General features: G+C 38.2%; 1 protein-coding gene across 9 annotated transcripts in view; it reads right to left on the bottom strand.

The window, feature by feature from the left end:
• The window catches only part of NEO1 (neogenin 1), a 216,935-nt gene that overhangs the window by 116,496 nt on the left and 78,956 nt on the right, over positions 1–21,483 (bottom strand). For all 9 annotated transcript variants that reach the window (XM_070468796.1, XM_070468803.1, XM_070468805.1 and 6 more), the window contains exon 5: positions 11,225–11,361. In XM_070468796.1, coding sequence (XP_070324897.1) covers positions 11,225–11,361 — 137 coding nt within the window. The remainder of the gene's footprint in view (positions 1–11,224; positions 11,362–21,483) is intronic.

Raw genomic sequence — 21,483 nt, 5'->3', positions numbered from 1 at the left:
GTCAGGAAGATCCCCTGGAGCAGGAAATGGCAACCTGCTCCAGTATTCTTGTCTGGAAAATTCCATGGTCAGAGGAGCCTGGTGGGCTACAGTACATGGGGGTCACAAAGAGTCAGACAGGACTGAACGACTGTGCACATTCACCTGGTTCTTGTTGATTTATAACTGCCTCTTGTATCTGCTGAAATTATTTTTCCAAATTTTTAATGAAAGGATTTTGATCACTTTAGCCACTGTGAAGAATGGAATTGAAGAAGGAACAGGTTAGAACAAGAGACAAGTTACCACACTACTGCAGTTATCTAGTAGAAGTAGTTGTTCGTTACTCAATAGTGTTGGACTCTTTGTGACCCCACGGAATATAGCCCGTGAGGCACCTCTGTCCAAGGGATTCTCCAGGCAAGAATACTGGAGTGGGTTGCCATTCCCTTCTCCAGAGGACCTAGGAAACAGATTAACTGAACTTAAACTAGGGGAGTAAAAGCAAGAAGAAAAAACCCTAGAGAATTGGATATGGGAATAAATTAAAAAGATCAGAATGATCAAGAATGCTTCCCAAGTTTCTAGCACAAGAGAATATGTGGGTAGAGACAGAGATATGGAATAATCAGAGGAGAAAGATATTTAGGGGAAAATGTTAAGTTCAATTTTGGACATGTGAAATTGGAGGTAACTGTGGGCACCTAATTATAAAAGTCTGAAACTCAGCAGAGGGCCTGGTCTAGGAATTTGGAAGTTATTGTTATGTAAGTTATATTTAAAACCATGAGCATGAAGAGTAATAAGCCGAAGTCAAAACTTCATGGAATATTAGTAACTAATAAAATACTAATATTTTAATGAGCAAGACAAAGAAATGATGCTCATGAAAGAAAAAGAGAAGAAATAGAGAAATAAAAGGAGAAATAGGATAGAGACAGTGTTATCAAGCCAAAGGAGTGGAGCATTTCATGAGGCTGTAATTAAAATGGAGGGATTCAATGTACACAGTCTTGAACAAGAAGAAAATATGGATTATGAGAATTTTTAAGCAGCCATTTGGAAGAAAGTTCCTCTTTAATGGTTTTTGTTTTATGTTGACTTACTGAAGGCCTCAAAAGGTCAAGAATGGGAATTTCAAAAGATGATAAAGTACTGTTAATATATGTGTATATGAAGGTGGTAATTATAACTTCAATTATATAAATGAGGGCAATAATTCATCTTCTTCCAGAATAACTTTTCAACTGTTTTTCAAAATCCCAGTTGCTTTTCATTCCCTCATGCCATACACAAAAATAAACCCAGAATGGCTTAACAACTTAAATATAAGACATGACATTAGAAAACTCCTAGAAGAAAACATAGGCAAAACGTTCACTGACATAAATCATACCAATGTTTTCTTAGGTCAGTCTCCAAAGGCAATTGAAATAAAAGCAAAAATAAACAAATGGGATCTAAGCAAACTTAAAAGTTTTTGCATAGCAAGGGAAACCATAACCAAAACAAAAAGACAACCTACAGAATGGAGAAATACTGTTATGTGACTGAAAAGTATTTATTTTCCAAAATAAACAAATAGCTCATACCACTCAACAACAAAAAGCAAACAATCCAATAAATAAATGGGCAGAAGACCTAAACAGACATTTCTCCAAAGACATACAGATGGCTAACAGGCACATGAAAAGGTGCTCAACATCACTAATTATTAGAGAAATGTAAATTAAAACTATAGTGAGGTATCTATCACCTCACACTGGTCAGAATGGCTGTCATTAAAAAGTCTACAAATAATAAATGCTGGAAAGGGTGTGGAGAAAAGGGAACTCTCTTGTTCTGTTGACGGGATGGTGCAGCCACTATGGAAAACATCATGGAAGTTCCTCAAAATACTAAAAGTAGAACTACCAATATGATCCAGCTATCCCCCTCTTGTGCATATATCTTGTGCAAAATTATCATTCCAAGAGATATATATGCCCCAATGTTCATATCAGCATTATTTACAATAGCCAAGACATGAAAGGAACCTAAATGCCCATCAACAGACAAATGGATAAAGAAGATGTGGTGTGCGTTTGTGTGCACTTATACATACATACAATGGAATACTACTCAGCCATAAAAAAGAATGAAATAATGCCATTTGCAGCAACATGGATGGACCCAGATACTGTGACCCTAAATGAAGTAAATTAGCTAAATATCATATGATACCACTTATATGTGGAAGCTAAAATATGATACAAATGAACTTATTTACAAAACAGACTTACAGACATGACAAACTTATGGTTACCAAAGGGAAAAGAGGGGGGGGGATAATTAGGAGATGGGATTAGCGAATAAAAACTAATATATGTAAAACAGGTAAGCCCTACTGTATAGCATGGGGAATTATATTTAATATATAACTTATAATGGAAAAGAATATGTATATTACATATGTATAACTGAATCACTTTGCTGTACCCCAGAAACACAACATTGTAAATCAACCAGACTTCAATTAAAAAATAAAAATAAAGAAAATAATTCCAATTGCTTTAAAAATATTAGAGGTTGGGACTTCCCTGGTAGTCCAGTGGTTAAGACTCTGTGGTCCAATGCTTAAGACACCGGAGGGGGCTCAAGTTCGATCCCCAGTTGGGGAATTAAGATCCTACATGTGGTGTGGCAAGGCCAAAAAAAAAAAACAAAACTAAAATTTATTTGGAGAAGGAAATGGCAACCCACTCCAGTATTCTTGCCTGGAGAATTCCATGGACAGAGGTGTCTGGCACGCTATGGTCTATGGGATTGCGAAGAGTCAGACATGACTGAGTGACTATCAACTCATACTCACTCAGAAATCTATTAAAAGCAAGCTGCAAGGGAAAACATGAATAATAAAGTAACCACAAACATTAAGTTATTCTAGCTGTCCATTTCAAAATTTCAACACAAAGTTTTACTCACTTATTCAATAATTAATTGCTGATAACCTACAATGACAATGGCTTCCCAGGTGGCACTAGTGGTAAAGAACCTGCCTCCAATGCAGGAGACCTAAGAGACTCGGTTCAATCCCTGGGTCAGGAAGGCCCCTGGAGGAGGAAATGGCAAACCATTCCAATATTCTTGCCTGGAAAATCCCATGGACAAAGGAGCCTGGAGGGCTACAGTCCATGGGGTTGCAAAGAGTCAGACACAACTGAAGCGACTTAGCACAATGACAAAAAATTATTATGACCAGTCCCTGTTGATAAGAACCTCAGTCTAGTAGTAGTGGGGAAAGGCACATAAACAAATCAGTGAGAAGCACTACTGGTAAAAAGAAAGTTATTTTAAGAGACATAATAATTACCTGAGGGTGAGAAGATGATTATGAAAAGCTTCAAAGAGCTATCAGGAAAAGAACTATCTGGAAATTTGGAAATTTTAGCTTAGGGTGAGAGGCTAGGGGGCTTCCCAAGTGGCTCAGTGGTAAACAATCTGCCTGCAATGCAGATGTGGGTTCCGGAAGATCCTTTGGAGAAGGAAATGGCATCCCACTCCAGTATTCTTGCCCAGACAATTCCATGGAGAGATGAACCTGGCAGGCTACAGTCCATGGGCACAGAGTTGGACATGACGGGGTGACTGAGCACGTGCTCATGAGCGGACATAGGAGAACAGAGCCCCACCATATCACACAGTGTGTCCAGGACACTAAACACAGTTTGATAAAGATGAGTTCATTTCCATCCCAGGTTCAGGTGGAAGAGCGCCAGAAGTTTCTTTAAGCCTTATAACAACTCATTTAACTGATAAAAGAAACTAAGACACAGATAAGTTAAGTAACTCTGCCAAGTTCACACAGCTAAGAAGTGACAGATGTAAGACTGGAACCCAGGTATGCTGGGTCCAGAGACTGCTCTTAACTGCTTCTCTGTGGTATCTCTCAGTTAACACACGAAGGGTCTGCTTCTGTTCTGTACATACATCATAAGCAGTTTGCTTTTAACCTAAGCCAAGAGAACAAGAGTTCTAATAAATGAGGGCAGACTACCGTAAATAAGCATGAAGTAAAGGGAAATGAGATCATGAAGATGACCATGAGAAGAGGGGCAATGATTATCTTAATGTGGACAGAGATCAGACAGAATAGAAAAGAAGGGCAGGAAAAGTAGATGATGTTACTGTATGACTTCAGAGAAAGACTGTGGAATTCTAAATTTTTAATTAACTTAGAGTATATCAATTTACCTCACAAAAATACATATGGAAAATTTTCTTCTTTTGTGGGGTAGGAAGATGTGTATCATAGACTATAATGAATGTTTTAAGAGAAAAGGAAAAATTCCTGTTTTAAAAAAAAACTCATGACCCATTTTAAGTGTTATCAACAATCTAAGATGACAGGAAATACACGGTGGGCTAATTCACGTCACAGCATGTGTAGAAATCCCAGGAGTTAACGATAAAACAATAAATTTGAAATATTTAACAGATGAAGACTGAACTTATAACCCTTTCTGCATTAACATGCACTATGGCATTTCCTGTAGCTATAACTTTTTAAAAAACAACAGAAATCAGACAGGTATGACTATAAATACAAAAATAACTATATAAATAAATATTTATATATATGACCCAAAACCATTTCTCGTAATTGCTTTCCCTTCAGAAAAAGAAACAAATATTTTCAGCTATGGGACAAGATTCAAAATTAAATTTTCCAAAAAATGTTTAAACATGACTTTTTATCTATAAACAACAAAAAATATCTCATGTGACACACATTAACATTACAGCCTGAATTACTGTAACTACCACCTACATTAAGAAACAGAATATTAACACAACAAAAACTCCACTGTACAAGAGTCACTACCCTGAACCTGTTCAAAAGTAATCACTATTTTCACTTCTAAAATCACAGATGAGTACTACCTATTTTCGAACTTTATAAAAATGGAATCATAAAGTATGCATTATTGTATGCCTGGCCTTTTCTTCCTCCAATGATATTTGTAGATTTATCAATCTGCTGAGCACTGGACTCCCAATTTTCATTACTGGCAACATGCCATCATATGATTAGAGCACTATTTTCCTATTCTAGTGTTGTTTCTGGTTTTGATTCACTGTGAATAAAGCTGATGAGAACAACATTGTGCATGTTTTTGGATGCATATATTTATATCTTTCTGATGAGTATACTCCTAGGAATACGACCACTGTATCATAAAATAAGTTTGTCTGCAGTTTTAGTGAGTGAGTGAAGTCGCTCAGTCGTGTCTGACTCTTTGCGACCCCATGGACTGTAGCTTACCAGGCTCCTCGGTCCATGGGATTTTCCAGGCAAGAGTACTGGTGTGGCTGAGGAAACCAGATCTGAAACAGACATGTGCACCCCAATGTTCATCGCAGCACTGTTTATAATAGCCAGGACATGGAAGCAACCTAGATGCCCATCAGCAGACGAATGGATAAGGAAGCTGTGCTACATAGACACCATGGAATATTACTCAGCCATTAAAAAGAATTCATTTGAATCAGTTCTAATGAGATGGATGAAACTGGAGCCCATTATACAGAGTGAAGTAAGTCAGAAAGATAAAGACCAATACAGTATACTAATGCATATATATGGAATTTAGAAAGATGGTAATGATAACCCTATATGCAAAACAGAAAAAGAGACACAGATGTACAGAACAGAATTTTGGACTCTGTGGGAGAAGGCAAGGGTGGGATGTTTTGAGAGAACAGCATCAAAACATGTATATTATCTAGGGTGAAACAGATCACCAGCCCAGGTTGGATGCATGAGACAAATGCTAGGGCCTGGGTCGCTGGGAAGACCCAGAGGTGGAGAGGGAGGTGGGAGGGGGGATCGGGATGGGAATACATGTAAATCCATGGCTGATTCATGTCAATGTATGACAAAAACCACTACAATATTGTAAAGTAATTAGCCTCCAACTAATAAAAATGAATGGGGAAAAAAGAAAAAGAGTACTGGTGAGGGTTGCCATTTCCTAGAGTCTGTCAAACAGCATTAGAGCTAAAGTGATTAAATCAATGTACAGTTCTAACAGCAGTATATTAGCATCCCAACTGTTCCTCATCCTAGCCAATACCCAGTATTGTTAGTCTCTCTTATTTTAGCCACTCTGGTGAAGTACAGAGTTACCTCATTGTGGCTTTTGTTCACATTCCTCTGAAAACCAAAAACCACCACCTCTTTTTCAAATGTTTAGTAGCCAGCTGGTGAGGGCTTCCCAGGTGGCTCAGTGGCAGAGAACTGAACTGCTGATGCAAGAGACACAGGTGGGAAGACCCCCTGGAGTGGGAAACCTAATCCAGTATTCTTGCCTGGAAAATTCTGCGGATAGAGGAGCCAGGGGCTACAGCACATGGGGTCACAAAGAGTCCACAGGTCTGAATGACTGAGCATGCAAGACACAGAGATCTGTGAGGTTCAAGTCTTGCCCATTTTCTATTGGTTTATCTGTCTTTGTTTACCTATTAATCTATAGTTCTTTATAGAGTTTATCAGAAGTCAAAGGCTTTTCTGAAAAGGACCAGACAGTGAGAACCTTTGGCTCTGTGGGCCTACTCAAATCCTCTGCTATAGCATGAAAGCAGCCATAGTCAATACACGAGTATGCCTTTGTGCCAATAAAATTTCATTTATGGACAGTATAATCTGAATTTCATAAAATTTTATGTATCATTAAATTCTTCTGATATTTTTCAACCATTTAAAACCATATAAACTGTTTTTAGATCACAGGCTATATAAAATAAATGGGAAAAAAAAAATAAGGAGTTAGCAGATGTGGTCCATAGTAGTTTGCTGACTCCTGGTCTAAATAAAGATCTTGTCAATTTATATGTTAAGTCTTCTCAGGGGTTTATCAACGTTGTTATGCTTTACAAGCACCAACTTTTGCCTTTGTGGAAACACCTTATTTTGAATGTCTTTCTATTTCATTAATTTTTGTTCTTATGACTACTTTCTTTTTTCTGTTTTCTTTGGGTTATATTTGCTATTCTTTTCTCTTTTAGCTTTTTTTGAGATAGATACTTATTTAAGCATGCATTCTATTAAAATACAGCTGATTTACAATGTTGTATTAGTTTCTGGTGTACAGCAAAGTGATTCAGTTATATATATACTTTTTCATATTTTCTTCCCTATGGTTTATTACAAGATATTGAATATAGTTCCCTGTGTTATACAGTAAGACCCTGTTGTTTTATGTATAGTACGTTTGTATCTGCTAATGTCAAACTCCTAATTTATCATTCACCCCTCCTTTCTCCTCTTATAACCATACGTTTGTTTTCTGTATCTGTTGAGTCTTTTATAAGTTCATTTTTATCACTTTAGCTTCCACATATAAATGATATATGATATCTGTCTTTCTCTAATTTCACTGTGTACGGTAACCTCTAGGTCCATCCGTGTTGCTGCAAATGATATTATTTCATACTTTATGGCTGAGTAGCATTCCATTGTGTGAATATGTGTATACATATACACATACATATTAATACATATACATATCACATTTTTATCCATTCATTGAGATGAATATTTAAATCACTAAACTTTCAGCCTTTCTTCCCTTCTAATATATGTACTAAGTAAGAGCTTCATAGGTGGCTCAGTAGTAAAAGAATCTGCCTGCCAAAGCAGGAGACACAAGAGACATGGGTTGGATCTCTGGGTCCGGAAGATCCCCTGGAGTAGGAAATGGCAACCTATTCTAGTATTCTTGCCTGGAAAATTCCATGGACAGAGGAGCCTGGCCAGCTACAGTCTATGAGGTCATAAAGCATAGAACACAACTGAACACACATAAGACTATACACTTCCTCTAAGCATCCCCTGCGTGCTACATACTTAGTTGCTTCAGTTGTGTCCGACACTTTGCAACGCTATGGTTGGTAGCCCGCCAGTCCATGGGGTTCTCCTGGCAAGAATACTGGAGTGGGTTGCCATGCACTCCTCCAGGGGATCTTATTGACCCAGGGCTTAAACCCAGGTCTCCCACATTGCAGGCAAATTCTTTACTGTCTGAGCCACCAGGGAAGCCCCGAGTTCTGTCATTGATTTCAACCTTAATTCCACAGAAATTAGAATTCCATAGAATTTCAATTTTCATAAATTTGTTAAGATTTGTTCTATGGTCAGTATATGGCATATTTTAATAACAGTTTCATAGGCACTTATAAAAATAGTTTATTCATTTGTTTGGTGCAATATTTTTAAAATGTCAAGTCAACTTTGTTAATTGTGTTGTTCAGTTTTATATGATGACGGTTTGCAGTTTTTGTTTGTATTTACTTGCTTTGTTCTACATATCCTATCTACTATGGAAGTGTATTAAAATCTACCACTTGGGACTATGGGTTTTTTTAGTCTACTTCTTGTAGTTCTATCAGTTTCTGCCTCTCCTGTTTTGAGATTACGTTATGAGGAAATACATATCTGGGCTTCCTGGTGACTCAAACAGTAAAAAGTCGCCTGCAATGCAGGACACCTGCCTGGTTTCAATCCCTGTGTCGGGAAGATACCCTGGAGAAGAAAATGTCAACCCACTCCAGTATTCTTGCCTGGACATGACCCTAATGGCAGAAAGTGAAGAGAAACTAAAGAATCTCTTGATGAAGGTGAAAGAGGACAGTGGAAAAGCTGACTTAAAAATCAACATTTAAAAATTAAGATCACGGCATCTGGTCTCATCACTTCATAGCGAATAGATGGGGGAAAAGTGGACACAGCGACAGATTTTATTTTCTTGGGCTCCAAAATAACTGCTGATGGTGACTGTAGCCATGAAATGAAAAGACACCCTGCTGCTTGACAAACAGGGTGAAAAGCTGTGACAAACCTAGAGAGCATATTAAAAAGCAAAGACATCACTTTGCCAACAAAGGTCTGTCTAGTCAAAGCTGTGGTTTTTCCAGTAGTCATGTACAGGATGTCAGGGTTGGATCATAAAAAAGGATGAGTGCCAAAGAATTGATGCTTTTGAACTGTGGTGCTAGAGAAGACTCGTGAGAGTTCCTTGGACAGCAAGGAGATCAAATCAGTCCATCCTAAAGGAAATCAACCCTGAATATTCTTTGGAAGGACTGATGCTGAAGTTGAAGATGCAATATTTTGGCCACCTAATGCAAAGAGCCAACTCACTGGAAAAAGACCCTGATGCTGTGACATTGAGGTCAGGAGGAGAAGGGGGTGACAAAGGATGAGATGGTTGGATGGCATCATTGACTCAATGAACATGAGTTTTAACAAACTCTGGGAGATAGTGAAGGACAGAGAAGCTGGGCATGCTGCAGTCCGTGGGGTCACAGAGAGTTGGCCATGACTGAGCAACTGAACAACAACAATACATATTTAGAATCACTTTATTTTCCTTCTATATTAACTCTTAATAATATGAAAAGTCTACCATTTCACTGTTCGCTTTCTCTTAGTCTACCTTATTCTATGTTCCTTTTCCTTTCTTTTCTTACCTTCTGGAGAACTTTTTATTTTTACTTTCTTCTATTATCTTGTTATAGTTAGATTTTTCTATTGTTCTTTCAAAGCCTCCCACAAAGATTACAGAACACATCCCTGCCTTATTAGCCTCTAATATAACATAGTACTTTTACCACTTCCTGGACATTTTAAGAATCTTAGAAGACTAAGTCCACATCCTTACTCCTGACTTATATGTGTGTGTGTGTGTGTGTGTATTCTATTTTAAATCCCATTTAACATTATCATTCTACATAGTCAACATCCACTTAGATTTACCCAAATATTTAACCCATCCTTTGCTCCTCATTTCTTCTTCATCATCTGAACGTTCAAGAAAAACATGCTTTATCTGACATGATCCAAGCCATCAATGTTTTGCCTCATGATTTCTGCATCCAAAGTTTTATTTAAAACAATCTTTTCCTTCTCCTAGGTGACAAAGTTATCCTCCTATACTTTCTTCTACTAACTTGACAGTCTGTAGAGTAAATGAGATGGAGTTCCAAATAAGATGGAGTTCACTAATATTTTATATGTCCAGTTCCATCGACACAGAGGCAAAGAAATAAACTGGTCATTCTAGAATTGGTCTAAACCTACTTTCCATCCAGCCATAGCAACGGCTGAGCTCAAGTGAGGTAATAGTTATATAAACTCTAAGACTTGCTCTTTTGGTTTTCAGAGGTTATAAATCCACCCACAGATAGCAGTAGAGAATATAAACATTCTATGCCTCTGCCAGCAGAGAACCCCAATGTGCTCCTTAATTCCTATCAGAGTAGGAATGTAACTACTTCCCACTCTGAAAATCACAAAATGTACCAAGAGAAAGACTTTCATATAAAACATGAAACCACCCTAAACCACACAGCAGGAAGCAGTTTATCAAATATAATACACTTGGAGACAACTTGAATGTCATGAGCTAACATATACTTCCACATATCCAAGCAGTGTCAGATTTCCCTAATAGTAACAGAGGTCTTCAAGATTTTTATTTCAAACAAATATTTGCAGACAAGTCATAGGAGAGAGAGTAAATGTTCCTCTGACAGTACACTTCCAGATGGAGGAAGAGCAAGGAAGATGGTGAGGTTATGTGTATATGCCATGGCCATTTTCTTTGACTTCCGAATCACAGAACCTATAAGAGAGATGCTCTGATGGTCAGCATTAGTTGAAAAGAAAAAAAAAAATCACAAAATCAAACAGGTGTTACACTGAAAGCCACAGCTCTCTCCTTTCTGGGTGATCTATTCACCTGAAAGGTGGGAACACCATTGCTTAGGATATGTGGTTCTTGGTCAGAGAAAAATAAAGCATTCTGAGACAAGAAAAGTGATCTTCCAAATGCCCCAGACTGCACCCTTCTCTACCTTGTACTACAGATAACAACAACTAATTTTGAGCTTATACCATATTCTAGTCACCATTCTGGGAGTTTTACAAGTATTACTCTTCTGATCCTGAAAACAACTCCAATGAGGTAAGTACTCATTATCTTCACTTTACAGATGAGGAAAATGAGGCTCAGAGCAGTAAATCTCCTATAGTTCTACAGCTAGGAAATACAAGACCCAGCATTTGAGCCCAAGCAGCCTGGTTTGAAGCTTAGACTTTTAACTATTATGCTGTATTTGCCTCTTCTACATTAATGTTTAACAATTAGAAAACCCATAAAGTACAACAGTATTTTTTAAATTTATACAATAAATATTTGCATACCTTGTACTGTAAGCTCTGCTTGAGCTTCAATGGTCTCATTTCCATTATCAGCTATACATAAATAAGTCCCAGCATCATCCTCGGTGACATCACTGATCTCCAGACTACCACCTGCCAGCAATACCAACCTTCCAGAGCTGCATTAAAAATATTGATATGTTTCAGAATGAGAAATATGATACCTGAAAAACTCTCTACATAAAACAGATAAAACACTTATATTATTTATACAGCTACAGATGGACTGAGACCAATGTAAAATATCAGAATTTAATTTAGTCCAATTTACTTTGCTCATATTTCACATGCATAAATATCATAAATACAAATCAAAATGTTACAATGAATTATCTCTGACACTAATTATTCCCAAAGGGATACCACTGTTGTGACCAATTCCACTCCCCACAATCCATCCCTGCTTAACCACTCCACCCAGTTTTTTTTTTTTTTTTTTTCAAATTGTGTAATTCTGAAGTCTGGTTTCACTCTTGAGAGTCACACCAGCACAGAGATGCCACATTCAAATGACTAACAGAGAGGGCAACACGTCAGATCAGAAACAGTAAGTTGTGGGGTCACAGTGCCTACTGAAAGTTTCCAATGGTGGCTTGGCGAGGAAAGTGAGGAAAAGAGGGAGGGAAGGGAGAGAGAAGAATGGTTGACAGAGAGCAATTTCCTGGGTGTGGCAACAGGGCACAAACTGGCCACCAGAACACCATTATCAGCAAGGATGCTAAACATTACTGACCCAACTCTACATGACTTAAGTCTAGTTAAAGAGAATATATATTTTTTAATTTTTGTGCAGGTAAAGTATTTTTATAAAGGAATTTTGCTATCTGTAACATTGTAGTATGTTATATTGACATTATTTGAAGTAATCCCTGGAAAGTGAAATAGCTACCACAAGAAAATCTCATTTCTTGTCCCACTCCCTCCCTCCCTTTCTCTCTCTCTCAAAAAGTATATTTAAAATGAAAGCCAAATCATTCTGTAACATTAAGGAAGAAATCACAAATCAATATTCTGATGAAATTTTTATAAAGTTAATAAGTTTAGTTAAATTTAGAGACTTCGGAAAGTTACAATTTTACTTTTACTTTAAGGTTTTGTAACTAACTGGGCTTTCACAGGCAGGTTTTTCTTATAGCTCTTAATATTGTTATAGTTCCTGTCTGTATTTATGCTCAACAAAAAAGTTCTGATTACAATTGGCTTTTCATATCAATTCCTGATGGGGAAGAAAAATCAGAGGAAATCACTATTCAGTCTGGACCACGCTTAAAACAATTCTCTTTGTAAATAAAGCACTATACTGACTTAAGTTTTAGTACACTGTGAATTTGAGTAGTCTTCCTGAATCCAACAGGCAAGATTAAGTTTCTGTACCGAGAAGGGAAAACCAGAATCAGATGTTGTGACTTCTCTAAGAAATACTCTGAAAGATCATGACTAAATTTATCAAGTGGCCTTCCAATGTGAACTATCTTAATTACACCCTCAAATTACAACTTCATGTGATAGAGAAGCTAGACAACATACAACAGAAGAAAGCAAGAAAGAATGACTAGGATAAAAGAAACAGAGATAAAACAAGGTTTGGGTGCCTCACAAAACAAGGCAAATTTACAAAAATTAATATCCTATATTTTACTACTGGTCAAATTTTCTACTATGTTTCATAAATGGAAAACAATATTCATAAAGGGTAAATCAGCCCTACACACATATGACACCCAGCTGAGTGGAACATAATTTGAAACACTAGTTAGTGTAGTACTTTTGAAACTGAGGTATAGCAGTTTGTATCTAATAATTATACTAAGAAACATTCCTGATGCTTGCTATGCCTCATATTTGCCATGAGTATAAGAACAGTAGAAGTCAGTCTTTCTTAAAGCAGCTGATTTTACTTTCCTTAAAAGAAGTCTGGGAGGAAGAATGTCCAACAGCTTCTCAGAAATGATTTAAGGTGTTCACGTAACATATGGTGGCTTATAGAACAAAGGAAATCAAGCTCTTAGAGCTCCAAAATTCAAAGATGCAGTCAATAGAGACAGTAAGTGGAAAAGTATTCATGGTCAACGGACCCAAACTGAGCACTGCTGGACATAAGGAGTGTATGTACACATGTGTGTCTGAGTAACCAGGGGTCAGTTGAGGAGAATATGGTGTGCTAAGACCTATTTCTTTGGCCAAAGGGAAAGGCTTTTGAGCAGATTAATAACATGGTCAGATTTAGTGAAGAAACAAGTAGAAGTTGTAAAGTCATTGTAATGGAATTAAGGAGAAGAGGATGAATCATGGCAGTAACAATAGGGGTAAAGAGAAGGCATGAAATGATGGCCACTCTTTTGAAAAGCTGGATGATTAAGTTAAAGAAAGGAATTTATTCATTCATTTAACAATTATTTTCTGGTGTCCCTATGTCTGTCAGGTAACAGCTGGGGTACTGAAAAAAGCAAAAACAAAATCAGTGCTGTCGTGCAATTCAGAGGGAAAGACGGACATAAAAAAAATATAGTAACTCTACACAACGGTAGAGTTATGGGCTTCCCCGGTGGCTCAGACTGTAAAGAATCTGCCTCTAATGCAGGAGACCCGGGTTTGATCTAAATTACCCTGGAAAAGGAAATGGTGACCCACTCCAGTATTCTTGCCTGGAGAATTCCATGGACAGAGGAGCCTGACGGGCTACAGTCCATGGGGTCACAAAGAGTTGGACACTACTGAGCATCTTTCACGACACAGTGGTATACCAAAAGAATGTGTCAGAAAATCAGGAAGAGATTTCACTGATAAAAATGACCTTTGAGCTGAGATCTGAAGAATGAATAGGAACTAACTAATAATGAAAGGGAGGAAAAGATTTCAAAAAGCAAGTCTAGCACATGCAAAGGATTATGACAGAAAGGATCACAGTGTATCTGGGAATCAAAAAATCACAAATATGGCCAGATGTAAGAATTAAAAAAAAGCAAAAATATGAGGATGGAGCCAGACTACACAAGGCTCTGATAGCCATTTTAAGAATTTGAGTCCTTAACTTGAAAAAAATGGAAGTCCATTAAACATCTTTAAAAGTGGGTGGGAAGTTGACAATGATGTAGTTAAGACCAGGGCTTTGAAAAGACTGCTATGGCAAGGGCATTTGGAATGAGGCCAGAGTATATGTGAGGTTAAAAGGAGGCTACTGAAGTAACTGACATGACAATCAACAGCAGCTTGGAATAAGGTGTTAGCAACACATGTGAATTTCAGAGATATTTAGGAGGTAAAATGACAGATAGACTGGATGGAAAAGCTGAGGAAGAAGCACACTTCAAAAAAGACTCTTATGGTCAGGGCAGTAAGTGTGAAGGGGAACACAGAAGAAAATGACTTGTTTAATTTAGGTTTTTATGTGCTGTTATTTGAGTGAGAGACAGGTAAGCTTTTAAGAGAGAAAAGAGAGGTAGCCAATGGAGAGGAAAACATCTGAAAAGAGGATTCACAAAAGTACTAGAGAAAATGGAAAATAAAATCCAGAGCACAAAAGAACTTCTTAGACACCTCCTCCTGTAACACAGCAGGCGGGGAAGGGGAGGTGAAAGCTAATCTTACATACACTCTCATTTGCTTTTTTTCCTTAAACTTTTTAGAGGTACCTGTAGATTCACATGCAGGTCCAAGGAATAATACAGAGAGATCTCATGGACCCTTTACTTAGTCTCCCTCAACATAAGATCTTGTGAAACTAGAACTAGGAGACTGACATTCCCACCACCACAAGGATCCCTCCTGCTGCTCTTTTATAGCCATATCCACCTCCCTCCCTCTCCCACCTCCTCATTAACCCCTGGCAACCACTAACCTGTTCTCCACTTCGATAATTTTGGCATTTCATGAAGAATGTTACATGAATAGTCACATGGTATGCAACCTCTGGGGACTGGCTTTTTTCACTTAGCATAATTCTCTGGAGATTCATCCAGGTTGTTGTAATTGTCAATAGGTCATTCCCTTTATTGCTGAACAGTAATTCCAGAGTATGAATAGACATTGTTTACTTAATCCTTCACTCAATGAAAGACAGCTGGGTGGTTCCTAGTTTGGGGGTATTATGAATAAAGCTGCTATAAATATACACGTGCAGGTTTCTGTCTGAACCTAAGTTCGTTTTCAGTGGGATAAATGCCCAGGAATGTTAATGCTAGGTGATATGACAGTTGCAATAAATTTCTTCAGAAACTGTCAAACAGTTCTTCTGAGTGGCTGCATCACTTCACATTCCTACCAGCGATGCCAGAGTGATCTCGTTTCTCCACGTACTTGACAACATTTGGCATTGTCACTCTTTAAGTATGCAGTGGTATGTTGTGGTTTTAATTTGCACTTCCTAATGGCTAATGATACTAAACAACTTTTCCTGTGCTTATCTACCATCTGTACATCTTTTTTTTTTCCCCATCTGTACATCTTTTTTGGTGAACCATCTATCTAAGCTGACAGAGGATGAGATGGTTGGATGGCATCACCAACTCAAAGGAGATGAATTTGAGTAAGCTCCGGGAGTTGGTGATGGACAGGGAAGCCTGGCGTGCTGCAGTCAAAGGGGTCGCAAAGAGTCGGACACCACTGAGTGACTGAACTGAACTATCTGACTCTTCTGTCTACGTTCTAACTGGATTATATACTTCTTTAAATACTGAGTTTTGAGATACCTTTACACATTTTAGATACTCCTCCTTTGTTTGATATATGGTTGGCAAATATTTTGTCCCCACAAAAAATCTGTAGCTTTATCTTTTCATCCTCTTAACATGGTCTTTCACAGAGCAGAAGGTTTTAATTTTCTTGTTTAGTTGCTAAGTCATGACCTATTCCTCTGAGACCTCACGGACTGTAACCCTCCAGGTTCCTCTGTTCATAGTGTTTCCCAGGAGATAACACAGAATTTACATGCACCCAAAATGTGAGGCATAGTAAAATTCTCATTATATAATATTAGCTCCAATTCTTTCCATTTTCCAGAAAGACTGTGTAAAATTGGTTCTAACTCTTTCAACACTGATAGAATTCTCCAATGAAGCTATGTGGACTTGCAGACTTTTGGGGAGAGTTTTAAAATTACAAATTTAATCTCCTTAAGAGTTAAGAGGGCTACTTAACTTATTTCATATTGGGTTAGATATGGTAGTTTGTGTTTTAGAGAAAATGGTTTGTCTAAGTCAAACTTATATGATATACAATTGTTTATGTTGTTGTTCAGTCACCAAGTCGTGTCTGACTCTTTGCAACCCCATGGGCTGCAGCAGGCCAGGCCTCCATGTCCTTCACCACCTCCTGCAATTTGCCCAAGTTCATGTCCATTAAATTAGCTATGCCTCCAACTGTCTCATCCTCTGTCGCCCTCTTCTCCTTCTGCCTTCAATCTTTCCCAGCATCAGGGTCTTTCTAAAGAGTCGGCTCTTGGCATCAGGTGGCCAAAGCATTGTAGCTTCAGCATCAGTCCTTCCAATGAGTATTCAGGGTTGATTTCCTTTAGGATGGACTGGTTTAACCTCCTTGTTGTCCAAGAAACTCTCAAGAGTCTTCTCCAGCATCACAGGTCAAAAACATCAATTCTTCGGCATTCTGCCTTCTTTGTGGTCCAACTCTCACATCCATACATGACTACTGGACTACATGACTAGTAGTTGTTTATAGTATTCTCTTATTATCCTTTCAATGTTTGCAGGGTCGTAGTGGCACCCGCGGTTCAGTCCTAGTATCAATCATCTTGTTTTGTCTCCCTTTTTTTCCAGTTCACTAATTCTTTCCTTTATCCCATCCAGTCTCTTGTTAGCCCATCTAATGAGTTGGGTTTTTTTGCTGTAGTTGTTATTGTCTTAGTTCAAAATTTTCCATTTAGTTCTTCTTTAATAAATCTTCTATTCCTTTAAAGAGACTATTTATCTCTTGAGATATTCTATTTTTCTGTTTATTTAAAATGTATTCATAAGTCCTTGTTGAAGCATTTTAATGATAACTGCTTTAAAAATCTTTCTTACATAATTCAAAGACCTATAATCTCAGTTTAAGCGTAAATTGTCCTTTCTCATTTGAGATTTTCCTTATTCTTGGTATGGTGAGCAATTTTCCATTGACATCTGGATATTTGGGGCATTATGTTATAAGATTCTGGATCCTACTGAACCTTTTGCTTTCAGGTAGCTTCTTCTGACACCCAGGGGAAAGGGGAGGTGCTACCTCATTAAGTGAGGTGGAGGTGGAAGTCCAGGTTCCACTCTCAGTCTTCACTGACATCTGAGGGGGAAGGGGGACTCCTCATTATGCCTTGGCAGGACTGAGAGTTCTGGCTCCTCATTACACCTCCACTGAGATTGCTCCCTGGCTGGGTGCAGTAAGAGTGCCTCATTACTGTTCCCCACATGGCGTCCAGTAACACCATGAAGAGAGAGGGTTCGACATTACAAGGTACTGAAAGTCCTGACTGTCCACAGGCCTCCCTTGATACCACCCTAGCGGAGAAGGGAAGCTGGGAAAGAGTGTCTCTATTGCCAGGTGGGATAAAAGTCCAGGCTCCCCAGGGGCCTCCACTGATACAGCAGGGGTCAGGGCCTCAATACTGCCTGGTTGGGATGAAAGTCTCGGCTGTCTACTTAGCCTCTGACACCACAGAGTAGGGAGGATGGGAGACTTCACCACAACACGGTGAAGGGAGAAGTCCAGGCATCCCACTAGGCCTTTGCTGGCAGGGGAGAGGATGGGGCCACAGTTTTTTATGTGGTATTTGTCTGGAGCAGGAATGATTAGAGTAGTTGGGGTAGTTTTTATCTTACTGCCCCTTTCTGGTCCTTTGGCTAGAGAAAATACACTTTGGGAGTGCTGTTTTGTTTGTGCCTAGTGATGTTTCCAGGATATCAGCTTCTTATATATATATATCAGCTGGGATATACAAGGTAAAAACAAAACCCAGGGAACTTAACATCATGTTGTTTCTTAGGTCTAAGGTCCCTTCATCTCTCCACCTTTCAGAGTCTTACATCTGTTCTACATGTAATGTCCAGAGTTTTCAGTTGTGTGCAACAGGAAGAGTAGGGGAAAATACGACTCAATCTTCCCGGAAATGGAAGTCCTCCATTTGTCCTTTATTCTAATCTAATTTTCCTACTATTGTCAGTTATAATCTAACATTAAGCACTTTTATAACTATAACCTGTTCCTTTTGCAGCTGAGTTCCAATCTATCATTCCACTAAAACATAACATTATTTAATTACTAAATTACATTTTGCTGTCAGTCACCATGCCTTTAGCATTTGTATTTTCTGAATTCTCTCCCTTTCAAATAAAACTACTCAATGAATGGGATACATTTCTACCACCACCCCCATTTCAATAGCTATATTTGGTTTGGATCCAAACAAATGTGATCAAAAGATTAATCAAATATATCAATTCTTAACACATTTATAAAAGTCATGGAAATGTTTTGAAATATTCTTAACTAGTTCCTAAGATTAATAATTGAGAAGGATGTCTAATAATTTGTTTGGTTTTTCTTTTTCATGAGAGCCAGTCTGGTTACTATCTAGATTTCTAGCCACATTTTTCTTTCAATTTCTAAATATCTTTCTAATTTGAGGTCTACATAATTTATTAACTAAGGTCTATCTACATATCCCATAAGACTCTGGCAGAAACAAGGATACTTTGAATAATTACTTGTATCTAACCTGAAGCACTGTTGTGTTCCATTCACCTACTTACAGTTTCCTATACTGCATTCAGATATTCAACCAAAATACATTGGTCACACTCTTCCTACCCAATTATATGCCAAGTACTGTGCCTGGGTCTGGAAACACGAGTGTGAAGAACACCAACACTGTCTTGCTCTTATATTCTTCTGAAGCTTCCTGAGACAGTGGCATTGCAAAGCAATGCTTCTCAGACTTTTCTACCACATAATGGAAGTGTTGAGAAGCCTACAGAACTCAAGATGGGAAAGTCTACTCAGTCTTCTGTCTCCTATTTATCATTAAAATTCAAAGTAATGTAACTAGGAAATTACTAAATTTGTCTTAATTTTCTTCACAGCACTTGTTATAAACTGAAATTTTATGTTCATATGATTATTGCCTGACTCTTGTCCACTAGAATATGAACTCCCTAAGAGCAAAATTCTCTTATTTGGTTCACTACTCTCTTTCCTGTACCTAGAATAGGGCCTAACGTAAAGAGCATTTAATAAATACTTGTTGAATAATTATTGAATAAACAAATGAGAATCATGGAAATTCTCACTTTTATTTCTTATATAAGAAATCAAACTCTTATTATTTGTCTTCTGAATGTACTTCTACAAAGATAAAATATAAATGCTTTAAAAATAACCTATCTCAGCTCTTCTATTCCAGATACTTTGTTCTAACAAGTAGCAAATTAAAATTTCTACACTAAGAGCTTAAATTCTGTATACCTTATCTTAAGGTTCCCTATGTTTCCAGTAAGTGTAGGTTTAAAAAAATCCCTTTAAAGTCTTAGGAATTCTTTGTATAATATTTAGCTGGAAAAAAGAGTAGGGGAAAGGGAGTAAAGTATAGGCAGAATCTGGTAACTGGACAGGTGTTCAGTAAGAAGTCAGGTGATACTGAAGATGGTACTATCAGTTTGGCTAATGGAACATGTGAGGAACAATCTGATTGTATTCTAGCATCCCCACTGATCAGTAAAGGCTGATCACCAAGCTGACTAGACAGATACTCCTCTCCATATCTTGTTTACTGAACTACACAAATTAAGATTACCTGCTTACGTTGAATTAGTCAATGAAGATCTACACTTGCTCTACCCAAACAATAGCCACCAGCCACATGTGGCTACTGACACTTGAAATGTGGCTAGACTGACTGAGGAAATGTAAATATAGGATCTGAAGCAGGACTAAACATAAACTTTATTGCTTTGGTAGAACTAAATTTCACTTTAACCAGTACATTGTATAAATTATTGTATTTAGTAGTGCCATGTGTTCCAGAAAATTTTTAATTATGTATGTGGCTTTCATCATGTTCCCTTTGGACAGCACTGCTCCAGGAAAATGGTCTTCAACTGGGGATAATTTTGTCTCTTGAGAGACATCTGGCGATATCTAGAAACATTTTTAGTTGTCACAACTTGGGAGTGCTACTGCATCTCATGGGCAGAGGCCAGGGATGTTACTGTACACTCTACAATGCACAGGATGACTCTGTTATGGAAATAAATCATACAGAATTACCACCACCTCCATCACCACCACCCATTTCTCTTACCAGAATACAACTGAGAAAAAACCTTTCTCAAGGAAGTAAATGGCCCTTCATGGATCACAGCCTTGTTGGGGCGAAGGGGCTTGCATAACTCAAGCTATGAGCCATGCCATGCAAAGCCATACAAGAAGGACAGGTCATATTGAAGAGTTCTGATAAAACATGGTCCACTGGAGGAGGGAATAACAAACCACTCCAGTATTTTTGATGCAAGAAGCCCATGAACAGGACGATAAGGAATCCCGTGAACAATATGAAAGGGCACTCTGACATGACACCAGGAGACAAGCCCCTAGGTCAGAAGGTGTCCAGTATGCTACTGGGGAAGAGCAAAGGGCTCCAGAAAGGATGAAGCAGCTGGGCCAAAGTGGGAACGACACTCAGCTGTGGATGTGTCTGGTGGTGAAAGTAAAGTATGATGCTGTAAGGAACAATATTACATAGGAATTTGGAAAGTTAGGTCCATAAATCTAGGTAAACTGGACATGGTCAAGGAGGACATGTTAAGAGTGAACATCAACATCTTAGAAATCAGTGAACTAACATAGACAGGAATGGGTGAACTTAATTCAGAAGACTACTATATCTAGTACTCTGGGCAAGAGTTCCTTAGAAGAAATGGAGTGGCTGTCATAGTCAACAGTCCAAAATGCAGTGCATGCATGGGAATTCACTTCAGTTGTGTCCAACTCTTTGTGACACCATGAACCATAATCCACCAGGCTCCTCTGTCCATGGGATTCTCCAGGCAAGAATACTGGAGTGGGTGGCCATTTCCTTCTCCAGGGGAATCTTCCTGACCCAGGGATAGAACCTGTGTCTCATACGTCTCCTGCATTGGCAGATGGTTTCTTTACCACCAGCACCACCCGGGACTTGCCTGAAATCTCAAAAATGATAGAATGATCTCAGCTCATTTCCAAGGTACATCATTCAATATCACATTAATCAAAGTCTA

The sequence above is a fragment of the Odocoileus virginianus genome, chromosome 6 (genome assembly GCF_023699985.2).
Source record: "Odocoileus virginianus isolate 20LAN1187 ecotype Illinois chromosome 6, Ovbor_1.2, whole genome shotgun sequence".
Classification (NCBI taxonomy): Eukaryota; Metazoa; Chordata; class Mammalia; order Artiodactyla; family Cervidae; genus Odocoileus; species Odocoileus virginianus.
The sequence above is the reverse complement of the archived record's forward strand: the minus strand, read 5'-3'. Positions and strand labels throughout refer to the sequence as shown.